Source organism: Calypte anna, chromosome 5, assembly GCF_003957555.1.
Source record: "Calypte anna isolate BGI_N300 chromosome 5, bCalAnn1_v1.p, whole genome shotgun sequence".
Lineage (NCBI taxonomy): Eukaryota > Metazoa > Chordata > Aves > Apodiformes > Trochilidae > Calypte > Calypte anna.
This window is the reverse complement of record NC_044250.1, coordinates 1646175-1670984: the sequence shown is the minus strand read 5'-3', so window position 1 is coordinate 1670984 and position 24810 is coordinate 1646175. Positions and strand designations below refer to the sequence as shown.

Below are 24810 nucleotides of genomic sequence, written 5' to 3'. Positions count from 1 at the left end.
CCTGGGAGCCAGGTGGAATTGGAATCCCTGTGGAGAGGGGAACTTGGAAGGAGGGAGTTCAGGAAGGAGAAATGGGATGGCATTCTTGATATCCACATCTTTCCTCTGATGGAATAAGAGAGAGTTGTGGAAGGCTCCAAACCAAGGAAGCTGCTCTGGAAACACAACAGAGGAAGGGGGAGAAGGAAGGTGAAGGGTGCTCTGGTCTCCTGAAGTGGCAGGAGCAGGAGGAGGCTTCCTGGAGACTGGGAGATGGAGCTGTTGGGAGCTTGGGAGGGAGGCAGCAAACAGGACAGGAAGTGACTAAAATACTGTTGGTTTTACTCTGTAAATATGAAGCTCCTTCAGCAAAAGGACAGCTTTTTCTTTTCTTTTTTTTTTTTCTTTTCAAATATGACCTTATTTCTAGTTCTTCCCTCAAAAAACAAAACACAACAAAAATAACCCCACAGGAGAACAGTCTTCTGGCTTTTTTCAGCTGCCTGCCAGATCCTTTGCCATTAGAGGTAGCTCTGCTCCATCAAGGCAGCACTTGCTGATGGAGAGAGGTGTCCAAGGAAGGGTTTTGAAGAACACCCCCATGGAGCTGCATGAGGCACTTCCCTTGGCATCCCTGGGGAAAAGAGGCTGCAGAGGAAAGGATCAGAATAGAAGGGCTGGCTCTGGAGCCATCTGCAGGATTAATATTCATGCTTCCAATTTTCTCCATTAATTGAATGGTACCCAAGAGAGCCAGAAAGAGCTGGTGAAGGACAGATGTCTGAGATGAGAACTGCTGGATGGCTGGAGCTGGAGGATGTATCAAATGCCTTCATCTTGACCCTGCCTGACATGGAGAGAAAGGCTTTGGGCTGTTTGTCTGCTATTACTTAAAACTCTCATCAGGATGAAGAGTGCCTGGATCCTAACACAAAGCTGAAAAAAGAAGTGGTGTTTAAATATCCTGTTTCATGCTGAACACTGAGCTTGTCCAACTGAGATGGAGATGGATCCCTTGTTTCACTGGGGCTGAGCTTCATGTGGGACTTTCTCCTGGATGGTGGCTGCTAATCTCCTTTTTGGAAGATGTCTCCCTGACTGAACTGACAGATGACACTGGAAAACACCTCTGGGAAGAAGCAGTCAGCCTAAAAGCCCAGAGCTGTGACTTGCTGCTGTGTTCTGGTGAGGTCCACCTGGATGGGCTGGCACCAAGAAGCTGGGCAGGAGTCCCCAGCTAAGACCCAACCCTGTGGGACAGAAGTTGCTGTTTCCTCCCTTGTGCTGTGGGAAGGGTTTGTGCAGCTGTCCCAAAGTGGGTGCTATTGGAAAGATGAGGTTGGCATTAGGGTGTCATGGCTTTGTGTGTCACCTGCCCTTTGCAGGCATCACCTGTAGCCAGTTATTAACCAGGCAGCAGTGCCCAGGCTGGTGGGGTTGGACTTGGATGATCTTTCAAGGTCCCTTCCTAACTTTCTGTTATTCTGGGAGAGCCCATCAGAGAAGAAAAAGGTTTTGGAGTGTCCTGGGGCTTGTACCCTGACCACATCTGTCCTCAGATGGAGACACAATTTAGGGAGGAAGGGGAACCATGGGGTGTGCAGGCTCCAGGAGGGGAAAACTCTTTATCCCAGAGTCCCAGCAGATGCTGCTTCTCCCAAAACACACACTTGAAAGTGTAAAAGCTTTTCCTCCCTCTTGTCTGCTCTGTGTGCACTGAAATGTTGTTTTTACCCCACCCTCCCAAGACAACAATGAGATGAAAGTGCTGTGGCCCTGGCGTTGTATAACTGGTGGGAGCTCTTTGTATTGTGGCAGCTTTTTTGAGTCTTCAGCCATGGTCAGGATCCTATTCTCCTACAGACTGAGCAGATTAGGAGGCCAGACTCTTCCCTGCCCACAGGAACAGGCAAAGCTGATCTGGCTGGGAGCATGGAGTGGAGTTTTGGAGCTGATGCTGTGCTGATGACAAGAGCATTAAGAGTTTGGAATTTGCTTGGCTGGAGGAGAGGACCCTTTCATTCTACATTCAGCATCCCTGTTGCAAAGGGATTGGAGTTGAAGGTTTTGCCCACTTCCTCCTGTTGGTACCATTGGTGGATCTACCTGGGCTAAGGTGAAGATTGCTGCTGGTTTGTGTGAGTCCCTGGCAGGTTGGGGCACCCTCTGAAACGTGTCCCATTTCTTTGGTCATGACATTTCTTTGGTCCTCCCCAGCACAAGTGTAGCATCTGTTACATGGCATCAGTGGGATCTGGATCCAGCTTGGCCATGTGGTCACATTCCTGTTAAATTAACTCCCCAACACAATCCAGAACCCGTGCTGGCTTGGTGCCACTTCTAGAAGGACAGACAATGCCTGCTGTGCCCTGCAGCCCAGTTGGGTGGGAGCTGTGGCCCCTCCAAAAGGAGATCTGGAAGGGAGCTGTCAGCTGGAGCTCCTTGGCATGCTCTGAGGGAGGCTTGGTCACCCATACCATAGTTACACTCCAACCATATACAACTTCTGCCTCTCCCCCTCTCTCTCCTGGCCTGGCAGTAGCTGTAGAAGAGTTCCTAGAAGCAAGGCAGCTAATGCCATCTCACCTTCCCCCAGGATCAGGGGGCATCAGGCTCTCTGCAGGTGGATTTCCCCTCTCTGTTGGTTATCTACCTGCACTGTGCTTTTGTACTCTGCCTGGCTGCTATGAGGGTTGGTTTTTTTTCAGGCTGGTGGCTGAGGTGGGAGATTTCTGGTCAAATGGGACCCACCTGAGCTTCATCTCTAACCCTTGTTGTGAAGCTGAACCTAGGAGCCTTGAAATATCATTTATTCTTCCCTATTCAGAGCCACCACCCTGCTGGGCTGGGGTTGGGAGTCCAGCAGGATCTCCCATGGGTTAACAGACCTGCAGGAGGTTGTTGTGAAGCTTCCAGCCCCACAAAGGGTGGGCCACCACAGCTCCCATGGCACCCAACCAAGGTTCCCAGCTAACAGCAATGTGCCTGCTCCATCCTTTCCCACCATGGGCATCTTTGGGGGTGGCCATGCCAAGGCCATCCATCTCCATCCCTCTCAGGCAGCTGCTTTGGACTTTTTCATCTCAGCAGCCCCAGCTGTGAGGATTTATGATGGGCAGAGAGGTTTATAATCATAGAATCATCAAGGTTTGAAAAAAACTTTAAGATCAAGTCCAACTGTCAACCCAACACCCCCATGCCCACTAAACCATGTCCCCAAGTGCCACATCTTCATGGTTTTTGAACCCCTTCAGGGATGGTGACTCCACCACTCCCCTGGGCAATACCAACAATACCTCTACATCTCCAACCTCTACATCTTAGGAGTTTGAGCCTCTGGATTTGTGCTGGGAGCAGTAGGATTTATAGCTCTGGCACCCCACAGTTCAACCCTGCCAGGATGACATTCAAAGTCCAGCAGAAATATGTCACTTGGCTTCTGTGAGTGCCACCTCTTCCTATTATTTTTGGGTTGGTTGGTTTTTTAATCATTTTTAGTGTATTCTTGATACAAGTGTCCATACCAGCCTGTCAGGAAAATTAGTTTGATCTTTGTATTGTTAAAAACAGTGAAAAGAAAGGACCCCTGCTTGCTCTCCCTGTCCAGTGGGTGGCTTCAGACAAAGACCTGAAGACCTACAGCCCATTTCCAGGTTGGTTCATCATCAGGGCCTTTGGAGAAGGATGATTTCTTTCTGAGATGCCCCATTCTGGAGCAACTTGTTGTCCCTGCTTTGCAGATGAGGTGTTTGTGCTCAGGTTTGGAGTTGTGTTGTTTTTTTTTTTTTGGAGAGGTGGGAGGTTGGAAAACCAAACAAAGTTAATGAGGTGTTAACAGCAGGGAGAGATAAAGCATCTTGAGAAACTTCTTGGGAATTGATCAGCTTTCTGGAGAGCCTGAGGCTAAAGTTCTGATATAGAGGGGGGGGAAAAAAGTCCTTTTTTATTTGTTTTGTTTGTTGGTTTGGGGTTTTTTGCACCAGTGTCCCCACATGCTCCTAGGCTGGCTCAAATAATGAGTTTAAAAAGCATCTTGAAAGGAGTTTATAATTTTAAGGGAGTCCTTTCTCTGTCACCAGTGCTTTTTAAAGCTACAAAACCAGAAATAAGAGAGGGATGAGTGAAGCTATGGGGTGATCAGACCCATGGGTGGTTGATACCAGGCTGTCAGGTGTTTAATTCAGGTTTGTGGGGTGTGATGAGCTGGGGGTTAATGAGAAGGTGAGTGAAGCTGGGCTGGGGCAAAATAAACCCTCACCCACTCAAGAGCTTTCACCATCACCAAAAGGTGGGATTGTACCTTCTGGGGTTTAAGGTAAACCCTGGGTGAGGAACACAGGAGCAGAGAGTGTGGCTTTGGGTGAAGCCTGAATCCCTGCTGAACTCAGCTGTGACAAATGTCACCTCCTGCCCTGTCCTGTCCCTGCCTGGCTGCTGGCACAACAATTGGTGTGAATGGTTTCTAATGGGAACATCCCTAATGAGAGGAGGGCAGCTCATTGCACCAGGGGGGCTTTTATCTGCTGGGGTGGAAGGAGCATTCCTGGGAAAGGCTCTACCAGAGGGTGGCTAACAGCTGGGACAGTAATTTCTTCCAGATCCAGATGAGGATGTCTGTGAGGAATCCCAGTACAGATGTACTTATGAGACCCTCTAAGAAAAGGGTTACACACACACCTCCCCCTTTAATCCCCCCACACAAACAGGGGAATAAATCAACTTGTGTACAAGTGTAACCAAAGATGAAAACCTGAGAATTCAGCATCAAACCCTTCCTGGGGGATTTGAATTCCATCAAGTCCTTGGTGGATTTCAATTCACAAGTGCCTTTACCTCCAGCACAGCAAAAAAGTGATGAACCTTTAAAAGTAGGATGCTGATTCTTTTTCTTTCCCCCTGTTAGACTGAACCATTTCCCTTCCCTCCTCCCCTGTTTCGGTGGCAGCACTCGTGGCCCAACTTGCACCAATCTGTTGGTTGTAGGAGAAGCAAATCTGATGTTTCAGTGGTGGGTTTGGGATTCAGGACTTGTTCTGTGGCACATCTCTCTTGAAAACTGATCCCAAGAGTACTCTTTGAGCAAGAGACTTAGTAGGTAAAATGCAACTTAGTAATAGAGGCTCTCTTTGGGAGTAGAACCCCGTGGTCTTCCCTAAGTCTGGATGCTGGAGGGCAAAGGCTTCCCCAGGGGCCCTGGCTGAGGTGTGCCAGGTTGAGTTGAGGTTCTGGGGAGCAAACTGGTGGCTCCTTCTGGTCCCTATCTCTAACCCTGCTGGTCCATTCTCTCTCCTCAGCGTGGCACCATGAACCATTTCCCTTCCCTCCTCCCCTGTTTCAGTGGCAGCATTCATGGCCCAACTTGCACCAATTTGTTGGTTGTAGGAGAAGCAAATCTGATGTTTCAGTGGTGGGTTTGGGATTCAGGACGTGTTCTGTGGCACATCTCTCTTGAAAACTGATCCCAAGAGTACTCTTTGAGCAAGAGACTTAGTAGGTAAAATGCAACTCAGTAATAGAGACTCTCATTGGGAGTAGAACCCTGTGGTCTTCCCAAAGTCTGGATGCTGGAGGGCAAAGGCTTCCCCAGGGGCCCTGGCTGAGGTGTGCCAGGTTGAGTTGAGGTTCTGGGGAGCAAACTGGTGGCTCCTTCTGGTCCCTGACTCTGACCCTGCTGGTCCATTCTCTCTCCTCAGCGTGGCACCATGAGGCGGCGTTACGAGGACGACGGCATCTCCGATGATGAGATTGAAGGGAAGAGGACGTTTGACCTGGAGGAAAAGCTCTCCACCAACAAGTTTAACTCCACCTTCGTGGTCTTCATGGAAGGCAAAGGTTTGTGTCCAAGCTGCAGTTTGTGCTACTGCTGTCAGTGACCAGGGAGCTGCTTGTCTTGGCTGCTTCTCCATGGTGTGTGAGGTGACCTTTCCCTGAGCCTTTCATAGAAAGCTGGCAGGGATCACAGCTGGATGTGCTCTTGTGCATCTGACTACACCCAAAGCTTCCCTGACTGCCAGCTTAAAGGGTGGTTACAAGGCAGTTGTGATGTTCCTGAAATCTTTTCCCACTCTGCTGCCTTCTACTCTGCATCCTTGGGTCCCCTCTTTTCCACCTTTCCTCTGCTGTAAACCACTTTACTTGCATAACCCAAGCAGTGCAGAGCAAGCAGGGGACATTTCTCCCTGCTCCCCAAGCATCCTGAAGGCAACGTGGGGTGTGTTGGTGGAGGATTGACTCAAACCTTCTAAACCCTTGGGTCAGGGGAGTTGGTAACAGGGAATGTGTGTGGGAAGCCTCTTGGTCTGGAGAGCAGTGAGCCAGTCTGCAGCTCTGCAGCTTTGTGGGACACATGGCAGCCAGGAGCACGAAGGGTTTGCCTGCCTCAGCACCTGTAATTGCAGCCACATGTCTACAAGATGTTTAAGTCAAAGACTGGGGGGGATTTCTCCCCCTTCTTTCACCACCCAGATGGCTCAGCAGGTTGTCCTTTCATCACCCAGCCAGTGCAAGCCTTGTGAGGATTTACCACAAGGGAGGAGCATTTCTCCAAAGCCTCTCTGGCTTGGCTGGGAGCTTCCTGGGGAAGCAAAGACCAAAAAATGGGCTGTTTTTCCCTGTCTGGTGCAGCCTGGTGGGGCAAACTCCCCCCTGCTCCTTGTTGGGGCTGTCTGAGGTTTGTCAGCAGCACACACCATGCTGCTCCCAGAACTGCTGCAGAGGAGTTCCAGGAGCTCCACAGGGATGTAGAAATAACAAGGAATGGGGCTTGATTTTACTGGCTGGCCTTGCCACAGGGATGTGAGGAGGTTCTCTGGTCTCAACTAGATAGGGCCCTGAGTCTTGAAGTTTGTTTGGTGGGAACAGGGTTGGGCTAGAGCTCTCTAGGGATCCTAAAGGATCCTGGCTGTGGTCCTCTGAAGGATTCTCCTTTAACACTTTCCCTCTTTTTCTTCCCACACCAGATTTCACAGTTGAGTACATCCAACGAGGTGGCCTGAGGGACCCTCTCATCTTCAGGAGTGCTGATGGCCTGGGGATAAAGTAAGTGCCAGGGGCACAGAGGATGGCTCTACCCTTTCTTTTTTTTTTTTTTCTTTTTTTTCTTCTTTTTTTGCCTCTCTTCACACCATGTGGCATCTGATCCTGGTAGCTGGATCCATGCTCTGCCAAGTTGATCTGACTCTGTCCTGTCCATGCTGTTCTTTACCTGCAGTGGGCACAAAGTGTCTGCTACCTCATCCTGTCTTATGAATCTGGATTTAAAATGAGAGGACTTGGGAGGCTGTGGGTTATCCCAATTTAACCAGCTGTCTGGGAAGTCCCATGGCTGCTCTGATGCAACATCTGGCTGGGTTTCTTTCCTAGTAATACAGGCATCTACTGCCAGAGAGTCAAGGAATTTGTAGTATTTCTGGCAGTTTCCAGAATTCCATCCTGGTTTGCCCAACAAACCTTTAAACTGCCATCTCTCTCCTGCTGTAGTAAGTTAATGAAGATTCTGACTTTTGATTTACAGTTAGGAGTTAGGGTTGGCCTGCTTGCTGGTTTGCCAGAAGACACTGTAGAGCATCTCATGCTCTAGAGATGGTGTTTCCCATTCCCAGATCTGCCTCTCCACCCAGATTTGGGGCCCAGTGTTTCACCCCAGCACCTGGCCCAGACCCATTCCCCCAGAGATCTCCTCTGCATGGTCTTCACCCATGTCCAAGAAGCAAAAAACCCAGCCCAGTAGTAGCTTCAGAGTGCCAGTACTGGGGTTCCAGGTGGGAAGGGTCTGCAAGTGAAAGCTTTCCATGATTTTTTGTTTGTTCTGCAGGATGCCAGACCCGGATTTCAGCGTGAATGATGTGAGGCTGTGTGTGGGTAAGTGTCTGGGGAGCTCAGGGTGCCCCTGCTGCACCCCAGGGAGGTGGGGAGGGGTGGATAGGGGCAGTCATCAGGTTTATCAAACGTAGAGGTGTTGGGGGGGTGGCTCCCCCAGTGTGCTGGCTGAACCTGAGCCATCCTTAGCCAGTGGGTCACAACTCTCAGCGACTTGAAAAATGTGAACTTGTGTTTCAACGTGTTAGTGGAGGAAGATGAAGTCGTGGGAGAGGCTGTAGGTGGGTGGGCTCTTTGAGGAAGGTTCCCATGTCTTCTGGAGTGTCTCTTTTGGGTGGTCTGTTGTGTACAAAGGGCAGTTCCAGTGAGTGTGTCTGTCCTGGCAGGGAGCCGACGGATGGTGGACGTCATGGATGTGAACACTCAGAGGGACATTGAGATGTCCATGGCTCAGTGGGCACGTTACTATGAAACACCTGAGGCTGAGAGGGAGAAACTTTACAATGTCATCAGCCTGGAGTTCAGCCACACCAAACTGGAGAACCTGGTGCAGAGACCTGCCACGGTGAGCCTGCCCTTTGCTTCTCCAGGAATGGCCTTGGGGTCCTCTGTGGGCAAGGGACAAGCTGGCACTTGGATGTAGGAGGAAGAGGGGCTGCTGGTTACATGTTGGGGACACTGGTTTCAGTCCCAGTTAACTGATTCCACTGCCTGCCAAGCCCTTGGCTGTCATTCAGCCTTGGATCTGCCTTCCCTCTGTGCCATGCACTGCACTGCTCTGATGCCTGGAGCACCCATCAACTCCTGGCCACAGAGAGGTGCAGGGCAGGGGTGGCTTGCTGTAATCATGGAAGCATCCCATGGAATCTCAGTCTGGTTTGGGTTGGAAGGGACTTTAAAGACCATCTAGTCCCATCCCCTGCCATGGGACATCTCCCACCAGCCCAGGTTGCTCCAAGCCCTATCCAGCCTGGCCTGGAACACTGCTCAGGGGGCAACCTGGGCCAGGGGCTCAGCACCATCACAGGGAAGAATTTCTTCCTGATGTCTCATCTCAATGTCCTTTCTTCCATTTTAAAGCCATTCCCCCTCATCCCATCCCTTCAGGCCTTTGTCCAAACCCCTCCCCAGCTTTCCTGGAGCCCCATCAGGACCTGGAAGGTGCTCTAAGGTCTCCCCATTGCAGCATTCTCCATGCTGAACACCCCCAACTCTCTCAGCCTGGCTCCAGAGCTGCTCCAGCCCTCCCAGCATCTCCATGGCCAGGGTCTAAATCAGAGAGCAGAACTCAGCAATGCTTGGTGCATTTTGAGAGAGCAGCAAAAGCCTGGCTGCTGGTTGAGCTTTGTGGTTTCCTTGATGTTTGGAAACAGCACAGGAACCCTGTATGTTCAGCTGTGACTCCAGAGGGTTGTGCAGGATGGCAGGGGGAGGGTTTCTGATGCAAACTGCTGAAATCCCCAAGAGCAGAGGAGGCCAAGACTGGAGGTGTGCTGCAAAGGAGGGCAGGGAGGAAAGGAGCTGCCCTGAAGTCTGGAAGGTGGGAGAGATGGGATGGACATCCTGAACCCTCTGTGGTTAGTGCAGGGCAAGGGACAGCTCTGAAGGGCCTTTCACTTCTGTCTGTTAACTGTAGAGGGAGCTTGGATATCTCTGCCTGTTCTGGCTGTGCTGAAACTTTGCAATCTGAATCCCACCCCAGCAGTTGCTTCCCAGCACGTTTTTTTTATGGAAGCCCAGTGCATAACAGTTTGTCCCTAATCCTTAAATAGAAAACCAGTATCCCAGTGCTGTGCTTGGGATCTTGCTGGGGTTCTCCCTGGTCAGCAACTGGTGCCAGGACAGCTGGTATAAAGTGCTTTAGGTGTGTGGGATTGCACCAGTGGCATCAGGTTGCTGGGTGTGTGGGGCATAAAGAGGGGGTCTTGTGGCCATTCAGGTGCCACCCTTGTCTTGGTGCCACCATGGGTTTGGTAGTCCCCTTGAAATCCTGCATCCCACAGGTGCCTGGCTGCATGTGAGCTGTGTGTTTACCAGGCAGGCAGTAGGTGTTTGAGTTTCCAGGACAGCCTGGGGGATAGAAAAAGTGTTTCTTGTGCCTGTTTCATCTCTACTCATGCCTCTCCCCTTTCTGCTCTAGGTGGATTTAATTGACTGGGTTGATAACATGTGGCCCAGACACCTGAAGGAGAGTCAGACAGAGTCTACAAATGCAATCCTGGAGATGCAGTACCCAAAGGTGCAGAAGTAAGTGACTTCCTGAGCTCTTCCAGGGATGGGAGGCAGGGAAAAATAAAAAATCTCTTGCAAGAAAACAGCCCAAAGAATAAGCAGTTTGTACTGAGGGGATGGGGGAGGAACAGTCTCTGTTTATTGCAAGAGGTTTGTTTGGTGTTGTTTTTGGTTGGTTTTGGGTTGTTTTTGTTTTGTTTTGTTGGTTTTTTGTTTGGTTTTTTTTGTGTGAGGATGGATAAAAGTGCAAAGTGAGCTCTCCTGCAAACCACCACTAAGCACTGCAGGGCTTGGCTTCTGGGCTGAGCTACTGGCCTGGGTTTGGACAGCCCATTCCCTTTGTAAATGCTCTTTCTGCTTTAAAACTCTTTTTTTAAAAGAAGAAACTCTCTTTTTTTTTTAATTTCTTCTTTTCCACCAGGTACTGTCTGATGAGTGTCAAGGGCTGCTACACAGATTTCCACGTGGACTTTGGTGGGACTTCTGTGTGGTACCACATCCACCGAGGGGGAAAGGTAAGAGGGGAGTTCCAGAGTGCTTCAGGAGAGTGGCTTTTAGTCTCTTCTTATGTCAGGCCTTGAAAATGCAGCTTCAAGATGGTGAATTGAAGTCTTTCCACCCTAAACTTCTTTACCTATGGTTCTTGGAAGTAGTTCAGGCCCTCAGAGGTCCACCAGGCACAGGCTGAGAACCTACACTGTCAGAGATGATGCTGAGACAACCTCTTTAAAGGTTAAAAATGACATAAGAATAGAATAACTCAGTTCATCCAGAGCTTTGGGCTTCTGAGAGGTCATTTGGCTGCATCACCTCTTGGTGTGGTGCAAACAGCACCCTGGGAGCAGCAGCAAACTGAGGAAAGGGAATTAAAGAGGACTGGGAGCCTCTCCTAAGTTGTCCAGGGCTTTTAAATAGCAGCAGATGTGTGAGGAGTTACCTTAAAACATCAGTTAAAAGGCTTCTGCTTTTGAAAGCTCTTGAAGATTAGTTAGGTCTTCTGCCCAAAACCTCTTAAAGTAGCTCTGAAATAGTGTCAGATTTGAGCTGCTTTTCTGGAGGCCTTTTCTGTGGCTGAGCTCAACCCAGGGTAAAACTGACCCCAAGCTCCATCTGAGTTTAGTTACAAAAAATCATCTGAAGCAGCTGGATGGGCTCCCTCCATAAAGGCAGATCTTTGGGGGGAAAAAACCAAACAAACACCTCTTTTCACTTCTTTAGGAAAATTCCTGGGCAAATATTCCATCCCATCTTTCTCCACTGACTTAAATGAGGTTCAGGGAAAGCAGCAAACTGCCCCACCTGAAGAGTTTGGGCTTTCCACCCACCTTTCCTTGTGAAGATGTAGCTGCCAGACTTCCCCAGCATTGGGATGGTTTGGGGCTCCAGTGCTCTGAATTCAGAGTCTGGTTAGGGCTGGATGTCTGCTTATCACCTGTAGATAGGTGCAAACCTCTAATTCATTTACAGCTCTTATCTGGCAGAAATCCCCAGGTAAATAGCTCCTTTGTCTCTAATACTCTGGTGTCTTTGGTCTCTAGATCTCTTGGCACTGATGTAAATGACACCTTAGGAAGCATCCCAAGCTCAGTCCACCTGTGGTGCTCAGGAAGGACCTTGCTCAGCAGCTGTTTAGGTCACTTTAGTGGAAATTTTTCTATTTCCATCTTCTGTGAGTGAGGAAAGGAAAAGATTTAGACGTCTGGAGAGGAAGCAGAGCAGGATAGGATGAAGCAAAAGGTAATCTTGTTAATTATGCAATGACTTACACGTGTTGGTTTGATTTGCAGATCTTCTGGTTGATCCCTCCCACCCCCCAGAACCTGGAGCTCTATGAGAACTGGCTTCTCTCAGGGAAGCAGGGAGACATTTTCCTTGGGGACAGAGTGTCCGAGTGCCAGCGCATCGAGCTCAAGCAGGGTTACACATTTGTCATCCCCTCAGGTACTGCAGGCTGGGCAGGAGCCATCCTGCCTCTCACTGGGGTGGTGGCAGGAGACTGAAGTTCCTGGGACACCAACAAAATTGAAACAGGAAGGATTTGACATCCTCACTCATGAGTAACTGGGAGAGGGAGAGGGGATGTGGCTCCATCCTTGTTGTTGGAGCCCTCTGAAGGCTTCTGATAAAATTCTTACATTAAAGTAGTGTCCATGGGACTGTCTCAGCTGTCACAGGCTGCTGTAACTTGTGGTTTCATCTTCAGCAGTAGTACAGGAGTAAGCTGTGGTGTAGCTTAGGGCTGGACCAGGAATAGAAAACACCAGGGATTGCACAGGTTGCTCATCTGAGTCCTGTGACCACAACTGACACTTCTCTTGAGTTGAGTGACCTTGCTTTAAGGCTGAAATCCCCAAAATGTTGGGCTTGGCTAGGTTGCTTAGCCTTAGAGATAACAGAGCTGAGACTTGAGTTCCTTTAACCAGAATCACAAAATATTAGGGGTTGGAAGAGACCTCTGGAGATGATTTAGTCCATCCCTCCTGCCAGAGCAGGTTCACCTCAAGCAGGTTGCACAGGATGGCATCCAGGTGGGTTTGGAACATCTCCAGAGATGGAGGAGACTCTACCACCTCTCTGGGCAGCCTGAGACTTTGAGAGGTTTAAAATTGTTGGACAGACTTTGGAAGGCTATTTTCCTGCTCTCTGTTGATCTTAGACTTAAGACAACTGTAAAGCAACCTTCCCAGAGACACCAGGATGACACAAAAGCCATGGACAGGAGGTGACACGTGTGCCACTGTGGGAGGATACGAGGCCAGAACCACAGATGTATTTAAGAGCTTAAGTACAAGTCTGTCTCCAGCTCTTAGATGGGTCAAGCGAGTTGAGTAATTCAGTAGTGACACTTGAGGAGGTGTGGGTGCTGCTGGTGTAACCCAGCAGTTTCTCTCTCTCCTCAGAAATGGAGGTTTGACAGATTTGACAGCCCTGCTCTGAAGAGCACAGTTCCAAAGAGATCACAGAGGGATTTAATTAGTAGGGACCATCAGTTGGGAGACCTCCACCTTGCCAAGTTGCTCAGGAGGATTCTTCAAACTCTGCTTTCTCTCCCAGGTTGGATCCATGCTGTGTACACACCCATGGACACACTGGTTTTTGGAGGCAACTTCTTACACAGCTTCAACATCCCCATGCAGCTCCGGATCTACAGCATCGAAGATCGCACCCGGGTAAGGACCTGCAGAGGAGCTGGGGGGATGTGGCCTCCTGGGATGGCAGGACCTGGGACAGAGGGACAGCCTGGAATGTGTCCCAAGGCTTGTTGTGTTCCTTCCTGCTGCCTCCAGTCTGACACGAGGCTTCCAAGGGGTCTGGAAAGCTTCCTGAGTGTGATGGGGACCTGGCTGCTTTCTGCTGCTGTTTGGTTGATCTTAGACCTCAGTGTGGTCCAAGATGAGTGGGACTGGGGGTGTTGAGGCTGGAGAAAAGGAGGCTGAGGGGAGACATTCTCACTGTAACTCACTGAAAAGTGGTTGGAGCCAGGGGGGATCAGTCTCTTCTCCCAAGTAACAAACTACAGGACAAGAGGAAACAGCCTCAAGTTGTGCTAGGGGAGGTTTAGAGGGGATATTAGAAGAAATATCTTATCTGAAAGGGTAATTAAACACTGGAACAGGTTGTCCAGTTGAATCCTCATCCCTGGAGGTGTTCAAAAGCCATATAGATGATGTCCTGAGAGATATGGTTTAGCATTGAGCTTGGTAGAGTTGGGTTAATGATTGGGCCTGGTGATCTTAAAGGTCTTTTCCAACCAAAATGATTCTGTGTCAGTGAAACTAAAGTCTTCCTGAGGTGCTGAGCACAGAATGCTGTTGGCAAGTGGATGTTCTTGCTTGTTTCTTGTGGAGATGAGGGTCCTGCAGTGCTCAGGACCCCCATGGGCTGAGCCAGGCAGACTGCTGGCCTCTCCAGAGCAGTTCAGGGTACTGCACAACCCATGGGTTAGCACTCAGATATCAGACCATCACCCAGGACAGCTGAGACATGCACAGAGTGATGGAGGGTGTGGTGACCACTTCACCCTGAGCACAGTGTAGCCTTGGGAAGGTGTGAGACAAGCAGCAGGTTCAGGGACATCTTCTGCCTGACTGTGACAAAGCCCCAGCAGCATTCTGCTTAAGAGCTGAGCTGGAAACACCTCTTGATAGCCCAAACCTTTCCTTCCACCTGTGAAAATGCTGTCAGATGGGAAGAGGGCTTGAACCATTACCTCCAACTGAAACCTTTTGTAGCATCTGCCACGTTTTTCTTGTACTGATGAGGAGGAAGGTTTGTGGGGTTTTTTTAGGGGAGGGAAGGGGGCAGAAAAAATGATGACCCAAACAAAAATGAAATATTAATGGCTTGCAAGTGAGTCCCTGCTCTGCCTGGTGATAACACCCTGCTGCAAGGAGCATTACCCCAGGCTGCCAGAAGCTGATAAACACAGCCACAGGTTTCCTCTCCCTCAGGAGGGGATCAGTCTGCTCTGAGGCAGCAGTAAAAAGAGCTCTCCCTGTGCAGCCTGGCAGTGAGGGAGCTGATCCCCTGCCCCTCATCTCTTTCCCAGGTCCCCAATAAGTTTCGTTACCCCTTCTATTACGAGATGTGTTGGTACGTGCTGGAGCGCTACGTCTACTGCATCACCAGCCGCTCACACCTGACCAAGGACTTCCAGAAGGAATCACTCAGTATGGGTAAGCTCCTGCCTTGGATCACCACCCTTTATTCCTTCCTCACCTGCATCCAGGCAGTTTCGTTTGGTTGGTTTTGGGGGGTTTTTTTGGTACCCTCCTGTTGGGGTGCTGCCTGGTTCAGCAGCACCGCAGGCAGGGGAGGATCATCCAGGAAGAATTTAGGATCATTGTTTTCCAATCTCAAAGTGGTTTATTGGGGTATTTCCTCCCTTTTTGCTGTCCTGAGCTCTCGGGGTACATTGCAGACTGCCCCAAGGAGGTGTGATTCATTTCTTTTCCTTTGAGCAAGAAGGCAAAACTAGCCAGACTTTTGCTTCCTCCTTCGCCCCTTGCAGCAGGTCAGGTTCCTTGCAGCTGCAAAACCAGCAGACAAGTTCTGGCCTTGCTGGTAGAAGCAAAACCTTGAGCAGAAGAGGTGGAAGGGGGGGGGGAAGTTGCACATTAACCACTGTGGGCTGTGGGGAAGTAAAATTTTGTTGCTGATTGTGGCCCTCCTGCACGCAGAGTTTAAAGTAGTGTCTAGGATATGGGCAAAGGAGTCTCCAGCATGAAGTGGGAACTGGGTGCAGGGAGCTGGAGATCCCCCTTCTCTTTTACTTTATCCTGTATAATTAGGCTCAGAGACCTTGTGGTTATCTGTTGAGTCCACATCCTCTCTCTCCCATCATGAAAGCAGGATCAGGGTCCCAAGTCCCTCACAAAACCAGATGGCTGGAGATCCCAATCCCTCCGAAGGAAAGTCAGGTTGGACAGGGCTTGAAGCAACCTTGATCTAGTGAGGATCCCCCTTGGCCAGGGGGCTTGGACTGAATGATCTTTAAAGGTCTCTTCTAACCCAAACCATTCTTAGATTCTATGAAATTCAGTCTAGGGCTTTGCTTTCTCCTCTGGAAGGTTTTCCAATGTCCAAACCAGGAACGGGCAAGGTTTTTTAGCTCACCACTGTGTACCCCATCCTTTCCTCTCCTTGTCCCTATACATACCTGTTGCTCCAGCATTTGTAGTGACTTAAGGTGCTCTCTCAGAAACTGAACACCTACTTTGGATGATTTTCTGACCACTGTGCTCTTCTCTCCCTCTTTCTCCATCACGGCAGATATGGAGCTGAGCTCCTCGGACTCAGTAAACATGGAAGAGGAGGAGGAGGAGGAAGAAGATGAGGATGCAGCAGGGAAGGAGCCCAGGAGACCCATCACAAGGAGGTCCATTCTCACCAGCCCCATAGCCAATGGTGCCAACGTGGACTATGATGAACTGGGCAAGAGCTGCCGGGGCAGCCTGCCGGGGCTGAAGAAGACCCCATCTATTGACTCTTCCGACTCCAGCAGGGGCTCCCAAAATGGCCAGGCCTGGGACCCCAACGCTGGCAGCCCACGCAAGACCAGGAAGGTTCACCTGACCCAGTTTGAGCTGGAGGGGCTGCGTTGCCTGGTGGACAAACTGGAGTCCCTCCCCCTGCACAAGAAGTGTGTTCCCACCGGCATCGAGGACGAGGACGCCCTCATCGCTGACGTCAAGGTACGTGGGGCTGGGGGGGCTGGGTCTGCAGGCTTGGTGTCCTCTTCTTCCTCAACCTGAGGCTGAAGTTACACCAGATGATGCTGAGGGACAACCCTGGCTTGGATTTTGGATCAGGGATAACAGCAGCAGCTCCCAGCCAGGGAGGTAAGGCTCGTCTGGAGACCCTCTGAGCCTGCTCTAGATCCCTGATGGGTGTTGGTGCAGATGGCTTTGTTTGCCATGCAGTTCATTTCCAGATCTGGCTGGGGGCTCCTTGGGCTGCTGGACACTGTGACAGTTGCAGCCTTTTCCTTGTTCCAGATGGATTTAGCCTTTTTTCCTTTGGGTTGTTACCAAAGAATGCAACCTTAGGTCATAGAAGTCTTTTGTGTGTGGGTTTTTTTTTGGTTGGTTGGTTTGGTCTTGGTTTATTTTGGTTTTGTGTTTTTCTCCTGCCTTGCTTCACACCCTGAGCTGTATCTGCCAGACCTGGTGTGCTGACTCCACAAGCTTTGGTGGTTCAGCCCTTTCAGCACTGAAGTGAGAATATCAGTTTCACTTTGTTCCCCAGAAGTCTGTTTTAGCCCCTAAAACCACAGCTACCTCCTGCTCCCTCCCTTGCTGACCCTGAGCTTTTCAGCTGCTTGCCAGTCCTGAAGCCAACATCCATGGCTGTGTCCTCTTTGCTCTGTTCCTTTGCTCTGTCCCCTGATTTTGGTGGCACATTCAGTAAATCCAGCTCTCTGCTGGTTTTTTGAGGTGAAGCTCTGGGCTCTCAGTGGGTTGTTATCTACTGGAGCTTGGCTGAAGGAGCAGCAGGAGATGGTGTCACAGGGCTGCAGTTCTGGTTTCCCATGCCTTATTTTCAGTTTGTTCTGTGACCTTTGGGTACATGGGGGGGTGTTTCTGAGCCACCAGGGTGGGGTGGCCTCAGCCATGGACCCGTACGATGCTCTCGAGAAGCTCACACTGAGCTTTGAGATCAGTGTTTCACCCTTGGACTGAGAAAGGTGTCAGATGTTGGGTGTTGGAAAGGCAGAGCTGTCCTTGCTGTCAGTGTTCAGCCAGGTTTTGAGACCTCTTTAAAGGACTGGTGATGTTCTGGAGCTCACAGATTTGTGTCTGGGGTTTTGATGTGTCTGGCTGAAAAGTCCCTGCAGATTGGTCAAAGCAAACAGCTCCTGTGAAGGACTTGACCCTTAAAGCTGGCTGTCCCCTGTGCTTTAGAAGCTGCAGGACTGTCCCTCAGGACCAGCAGGCTCCCAGGTAAAGCCTCTGCTATGAGGTGTCTTCAAGGCATGAAGATCATTGGACTGCAGGGGCTGGAGAAAACAAGACAGGTTTGTTCCAACTGCAGCAAACCTCTGTTTTCCAAACTCACATTTTCCTTAGAGTTGATGGCAAATTCAGGTTGCCTTATCTGTCCTGAAACCTGGAAGAGATGTCTAGCTAAACCTTTCAACTGCTCTGGTCACTGACCAGCACAATGAGTGAAAGTCTGATTTTCAGTTGGGATGGAGAACACCTGATTTATTTGCATTTTTTTTAGGCAGGACAAATTATTACCAAGCCAGAAGCATAAAGTGAGCATCCTTACACCTGTAACTCATGATGTGGGGCAGTCATGTTCCTAGAACTCCCTCCTCAAATAGCTTTTGTGTTCTTGCACAAGTTCTGAGGCTCTCAGAGGTGTGATCCATGGGGAATCCCTCATGCTGGGCCCAGACCCAGAACCCTTCTCTTTATCTTCTATTTCTCTTCATGTGCTAGTGGAGAAGCCTCATTTTCAGCCCTTTACTCTAAGCAGAAAGCCATGCAGCCTCCACAGCACCTCAGCTCTGCACCAGGTAAGACCCTTATGGACCAGATGAGGTCATTAATGGACCTGGGACCAGGCCAACAGGCCCATTGGGCAAGTCCCTCTCTGGAGAAGCTCAGAACCAATGTGTTTTCAGTGTTCACCAACTTTGCCCTCACCACAGAGCTGTGTCCAGTTGGGGAAGGGTTTCCTGGCTGTAGCCTGCAGGTTTATGTGGTCTGTCAGGGTCAGAACATGGTGATGTCTCATTGGAGAGCTCAGACAAGAAGGTGGTGACCTGGCACCCCCATCTGCCTGACAGATCAAACATCCTCCCATGCTTCAGGCCATCTTCTGCTTAGTATTGTCCCCAGGCAGAGGGCAGGAAGATGCTGGGTTTTTCCCACACTGTGGTGATCCTGACTTTCAGGGTGTCCATGTGTTGGGTCATGTGAAGAAATAACACTTCTGGATCCCATCATGAGTTGAGCCTGGAGCCATCACATGGTGGAACATGACACTTTGGATGTAACACAGATTTACTTCCAGCTCCAGGGCACGAGGGACTGTCTGTCCACTGGAACTCCATAAATAAAGGCTACATCAAGCATCTGGAGTAGGATGAGGATGTTGGCACCTCTGCCTCTCCTGAACATCCCTAGCTTTGCTTGGAAACCTCCTGGTAGCATCATGTTGCTTATCTCCAGTAGCTTAAATGGATGGTTGGTTGGTTGGTTGAAATCAGGAAGGCTTCTAGCACCCTCAGGAGAAGATCTGCAATGAGCTCATGGCACATCACTGTGGAGCACTGATGTCTTGCTGAAAAATCTCCATAAATGTGGTGATGCTGCTGTGCATGGTCTGGACTTGAGTCGCTGGAAAGGTCGTTGGCAAAGAGGGAACTTCTGAGAGGTCCCATTGTCTTTGGGCTGCTTTTATCCATCGCTTCTCATCCCTCTTGGGGGGTGTTGGTTTCCATCACTTAGACTTCAGAGGAGCAGGATGGTCCATGAGGCCTCTGCTGCCTTTAGAGCTCTCAGACCTCCTGTCCTTTCTTGTGGGGACCCAAGCCCACGTTTGGCCCATTCCTGCAATGCCACCAAGCCCTGCAGCAGCAAACAGCTTCTATTTGGGTTTTGCCAGGAGGTGCTGAAGCACTGTAAAGACAAGAAGATCCTCTCCTAGAAGTGCAGATCCTACCTCCAGGGCCTCATCTCAATCCCTCTGGTCTGACACTGCCCATGTACCTGTCTTGGGCTGGATTCCCCCATGATCAGAGACCTCACCTCCTTCCTTCACAAATGCCTCTTAACTCTCCTCACCTGCCTGATATGTTCCTCCTGTGGGTCCCATCTGCCTGAAACGTTCTCCTGAGCCTCATGCTCTCTTTTTCCTGCCCCAGTAAATCTGCCAGCTGGATTCTGCTCTCCCCAGACAGTTTGTTTCTCCAGGTGCTCCTGTCTGTGAGAACGTGTCAGCTTGCTGAGGCTCAGGAAGTATAAAAGCCACCTCTGAGTGCCCTTAGGAGGAGTGAGTGGCCACTTCATTCCATCCCCATGACCTTGGGGACAGTTTGCAGTCCTTTGTGGCAGGGCAATGGGTCACGTTCCTGCCTGTGGGGCAGATGAGATAAAACCCCAGTGACAAGTGTTGAGTTCCCTTCCCTGGGTGTTCATGAGATCTCCAACCCTTCCAGCATCACTCTGGATGGGCCAAATGGCAGCAAGGGCTCTCCAGGGACAGAAGAGACAAAACCCAAAGTTACCAGCAGATTGGTGGTGGTTCTGGGGGTCACAGTGTTGGTCCAGTGACCCCTTGGCTCTTCAGGGCCAGCAGAGACAAAACTGAGGTTGCCAATGGATCTTTGGCTGCATGAGGAGTGGGAGCAGTCACAGCTCCAGTGCAGCTTTGGGGAACTTGCTTTAGTTCAGGAGTTTCCTTGATTTTTTAATTGTGGTGGTTCTGGAGCTGGGCTGGGGGGGTCTCATGGAGCTTGTTGGGCTGCTTGGAGTTTGCTTTGGCCACTATGGGGCTGTCCCCCTCCAGTAGAGAGGTCCCTGGTGGCTTTGGGGAATTCCACTGATCCCAACCTTGGCTGGGAAGGTTTGTGCATCCAGGATGGAAATAACCTGCACGTTTTGGGGGGGTTCACCCCCCCTCTCTCAAAAAAAAAAGAAAAAAAAGAAAAAAAAACCCAAATCTGCTCACTGCAGCGGTGTCTCCTAGATCCAGGTGGAACCCCAAAAACCCCCTTCTTGGAGAAGACAAAACAAAAGCACTGGGGAAGGCAGGGAGGGAGGGAGTGGGGCAGGGGCTGTCCCCCGGGTCTGGGGAGGGGGTTTGGCCTGGGCAGCTCCCATTGCGGCGGCGTTGGGAAGGAGGGCTGATGATGATGATGATGATGATGAAAATGATGATGATGAAGGTGGACCACCCCATCGGGGTCTTTGCACCAATCCAAACCACCCAACCCGGGGCCCCTCCCGGCTCTGCAGCAGAACAGCTCTGCCTTCTCTCTCTCTCTCTCATTTTTTTTTTTTTTTAAATCGTTCTTTAGCTGGGGTGGGTGGTTTTGGTTTTTTTTTTCGGCTTTTTTTTTTTTTTCTGCCATCTTCCCGTTGCAAAGCATTGCTGGGAACCGCATGTGGGTGACGCAGCAGCATTGTTTCAGGCTCAGGAAGCTGCTGCCCAAGGGCTCGGCAGGAACACGAGGCTGCCAGTGCGGCTGGGGAGGAGCCGGGGGGGTGGGTGGGTGGGGTGTAGGGGTGGTGGTTGAAGGAAAGGGGTGTGGGGGGGGTGGGTGGGTGGGTGTGCAGAACCCGCTCCCCCCAACTATGTCCCCGAAAAGATTAAGGAACCCATTCGGCGGATCGCTTTAGACTGAGATATATTCTCCTCCCCCCCCCCCCTCCTCCCCTCCGGAGGTGTCTTGGGGGTGGAAAAAAAAAAAAAAGGAAAAAAGGGGACACACACACACACACACACACACACACACGGGACACCCCCCACCCACACCCCCCCACCTCAGTGTGGGCACCGAAACAAAGAGGAGGGTTCGGCAAACTTCGGCTCAGAGTCTCGGCAGCTCCAGAAGCGCAAGGTCAGGCAGCTGGCAAAGCTCGGAGGGACGGGGAGGGGACGCGGGGACACTCCGGACCCCAGCCAGGGTGGGAGGGGACCGCAGAGGGTTGGGGGTGGGGGGGTTCGGGGGGGGAACACCCTTGAAGATGGAGGTGGAGGGGTGGGGGGGTCTCTGGGTGTTGCTTGGGTTCGCCTCTCCCCGCCGGTCCCATGCGGTCTGCTCGCAGGGTCCCCTCCGCCGTCCGTGGGTCCGTGTCGTGTCCCCCCCCCACTACACGCCAAGGGTGAGGGGTCAGAGGGGGACGTGTCCCCCACCCTGGCTCTAAGCTACATGCAGCCAGAAAACCACGGGTGCCCCCCTTTTGCCCACCCTCACCCCTCCCAACTTAGACGCGTGTCTGAGCCACCCCACCACCACCCACCGCCGTGTCCTGGGTGGGGGAACGGGGGGATGCTGAGCCCCCAGTCCCACATCTTTCCTTTCAGCCCCTGTTCCCGGGGGGAGGAGGGGAGTGGGAAGTCTGCAGGCTGCATACTGTGCTGCTGGGGAGAGGAGGGGGGGGGGGGGGGTCGCGGCTTTTTGCCTCCCCCAGGGCTGGGGAGAGCTGGAAATCTGGGACCAGCCCCTTCTTAAGGGGGGGGACACAGCAACCATCCACGTCCCCCCCCAGGGGACACCGGCCACCCCCTGCCTGGGTCCTGCCTGGCAGCAGGGATGCCGGCAGGAGGTTGCTGCTGGCGTAGCCATGGCAACGCCAAGTAAATAAAATGCACCTTTGAAACAGCCATAAATTCGGTGGGGAATGGGGTGTGGAGAGGGGGCTGAGATCTGTAAGGAGCCCCCTCCCCATCCACCGAGAAGGGGGGAGCCTGTGGTGCTCCTGTGGTGCAGAGGAGCAGCTTTTGGCTACCTGGCAGCTTGCAGCTGGCTAGGGAGGGGGTGCTGGGACACCACGTCCTGCTGCACCCTCCAGCCACCCCATGGCCAGGGGGCAGAGGGAGGGACCCTGCGTCCTTCCTCCCCCGTGAAATCCTCCCCCTGGATTGCAGAAACTTGGCACTCTCCCCCCTACCAGCGCGGGGCCTCGGGGCTGAGCTGCAGTTGATGAAAGCACTCGTGCAGCTCGACTCGACAGAGCTTGTCTGGCAAACGTGGGGAGGGAGCACTGCTGGCAGGCAAGGGGTAGAGGAGAGCTCCTTCCCAGGCAGGTTTGAAGCACCCTTGGCATCTGGTGGGAGCCTCGTTTGGCTCTGCTCACACCTGTGCTTTTTGTCTCTTTATTTTTTTCCTTTTTTTTTTTTTTTTTAATTATTTATGTTTATGTCTGTGCATGTCCCCTCTCTCCATTAGCTGCTGCTAGAAGAATACGCAAACAGCGATCCCAAACTGGCACTTACAGGCGTCCCCATCGTCCAGTGGCCCAAGAGAGATAAGGTAGGAGCTTTGAGGAGCTGAGCTGGGTGGGTATCATGTGGGGTTGAGCTGACAAACTGCCTCTGGCTGAGTCTCTGCCCACGTCTGGGGTGGGGCAGCATCGCTTTCCTATCTGCCTTGGTGGGCAGGCAAGGAGCTGTGGGGCACAACCACCTCTGTAGCACTGGGGGAAAACCCTCCCCATGCTCTCCACTTGGTTCTTGCAACCCTAAGGATGGCAGCTCCCTCCTGGAGGAGTCTCTACCTGCAGGCAGCAGCCATCTTCTCAGGAATAAAAGGCCCTTTCAGGGCTTTACTGCCTTTGCCTTTCAAGCTGTGCTCATAACCCAGAGCCACAGCCTGGGCTGGGCTCTCTGGGCAGCTGGAGATGAGGAGCAGCCGGACTTCCCCTCCACAGGCTGCCTCCCCACAGCCCAGCAGGACAGCTCCTGTAGGTCACTGCTTCCTTCCTGCCAGGAGACGGGATCACAGGCAGGCCTATGGGAAGAGCAGGGACCCCATCCCCCTGGGAAGGGTGGGTAACACCCCGTCTGGGTGTCTGGAGACAAAAAAACCTCTGGGATTGCTCATTAGAGATGTTTGTCTCTGCTTGAGCAGCACAAGCATCTCAGGAAGCTTTTCTTTGGATGCAGCACTCAGGATGCTTGGCACATCCCTGACCTTGTCCTCGTGCTGGGCTTTTTTTCCACCTGTGCTGTAAACCAGGGGTGTTTGGGCACTCCCAGAATTTCCTCCTTGTGGGAAAGAGTGACCAGAGCACTGGTATCAGAGCTGGGCCCTGTCCCCTTGCCCAGCTGGCAGGGGACAGAGAGGGGACAGCCTTTCTGCCTGCCTGCCTTTGTCATTCTTTGCCTCGGAAGGCAAGAGCAGCTTTTCTGGGAGCACCATAATGCTTTTGGGATTCTTCAGCCCTTTTCAGACCCTGACTGTCAGGGGGAGGAGGGATGAAGGCAGAGCTCTTGATGTGGGTTGGCAGCACCCATATAGGTTCCATTGCCCACAAAGAGATGAGGCAGCGGGACTGCCCTCCAGAACCCTTCTCCAAGGTGACAACCTGAAGATCCAAACTGAACTCAGTACTCCCTTCCCCTCACACCACTTCCCTCTTCTTCTCTGTCACCAGCTAAAGCTCCAGGCCCGGCTCAGGGTGCGTTTTCCCACCATCCCCATCACCAAGCCTCACACCATGAAGCCAGCCCCTCGCCCCACACCCGTCAGGTCCACGGTCTCTCCCATCGTCTCCGGTGCCCGGCGGAGGCGGGTGCGGTGCCGAAAATGCAAGGCTTGCATGCAGGGGGAGTGTGGCATGTGCCACTACTGCAGGGACATGAAGAAATTCGGCGGGCCTGGCCGCATGAAGCAGTCCTGTGTCCTCCGGCAGTGCTTGGCGGTGAGTCCCACAGCCTCATCCTTTTCTCACCAGTCTTCTGCTGCCTGGTTGGGGACTCCGGTGTGGCCCCCACCAGGGGCAGGAAGAGGAGAGCAGTGGCCAGATTTAATTCCCCGTGGGATAGTTGGCCCCTTCCCCATGATTCGGAACAAAATGGGGAAAAAATGTTTCGCTCTGAGGACAGTCAGACATTGGAGTGGTCTCCCAGGGGAGGTGGTGGATTCTCCCACTTTGGAAAGCTTTAAGTCTCAGCTTGGAGTGCTGAGACATCTCATATAAACAACAATATTAGGTCCAGATGATCCTTGAGGTCCCTTCTGATCTGACATTCTGTGATTTAGAGTAGAAGGAGGAAAGAGGGAAGGGTTGTCCCACCTTGCCCTGGTTTCACTCCTGCTTTCCTTTGTAGCCCAGGCTGCCTCACTCGGTCACGTGTGCACTTTGTGGGGAGGTGGATCAGAACGAGGACTCACAGGACTTTGAAAAGAAGCTCATGGAGTGCTGTATCTGCAACGAGATCGTTCACCCTGGCTGCCTGCAGGTGGGCAGCACGGGGATGGTGGTGGGCCAGGGGGGGCTCAACTGTGGGGAAAGTCTGCTGCTGACTTCCCCCTCTTCTTTTGGCAGATGGATGGGGAAGGGCTGCTCAACGATGAGCTCCCCAACTGCTGGGAGTGCCCCAAATGCTACCAGGGTGACGACGCAGAGAAGGGCCAGGTAGGAGGCGAGCTGTGCGGTGGCAGGGCAAGGACACGTGTCCCCCATCCCGTCCCCCTGCTGCAGAGGGACAAGCTGACAGCTCCCTGCTCTCTGTCCCCGGCTCCCAGGGAGCCCGGCATCGGGCCAGGACCCGGCTTCTGCAGAAGCAGCAGGGGCAGCCCGGGTCCTACACCCGGCAGCA

The 24810-nt window shown here is 51.9% G+C and overlaps 1 protein-coding gene across 1 annotated transcript in view; it reads left to right on the top strand.

Moving 5' to 3' along the window:
- Positions 1-24767, top strand: part of LOC103536118 (lysine-specific demethylase 2A) — a gene marked incomplete at its 3' end in the record, with an annotated part of 37584 nt that extends 12817 nt beyond the window's left edge. The window contains exons 4-17 of the mRNA XM_030451520.1: positions 5673-5811; positions 6939-7017; positions 7793-7839; positions 8184-8362; positions 9938-10044; positions 10451-10544; positions 11817-11970; positions 13084-13199; positions 14579-14705; positions 15802-16223; positions 22436-22519; positions 23643-23909; positions 24319-24450; positions 24537-24767. Of these exons, the coding sequence (XP_030307380.1) occupies positions 5673-5811; positions 6939-7017; positions 7793-7839; positions 8184-8362; positions 9938-10044; positions 10451-10544; positions 11817-11970; positions 13084-13199; positions 14579-14705; positions 15802-16223; positions 22436-22519; positions 23643-23909; positions 24319-24450; positions 24537-24767 (2178 nt within the window). The remainder of the gene's footprint in view (positions 1-5672; positions 5812-6938; positions 7018-7792; positions 7840-8183; positions 8363-9937; positions 10045-10450; positions 10545-11816; positions 11971-13083; positions 13200-14578; positions 14706-15801; positions 16224-22435; positions 22520-23642; positions 23910-24318; positions 24451-24536) is intronic.
- Positions 24768-24810: the final 43 nt, after the last annotated feature.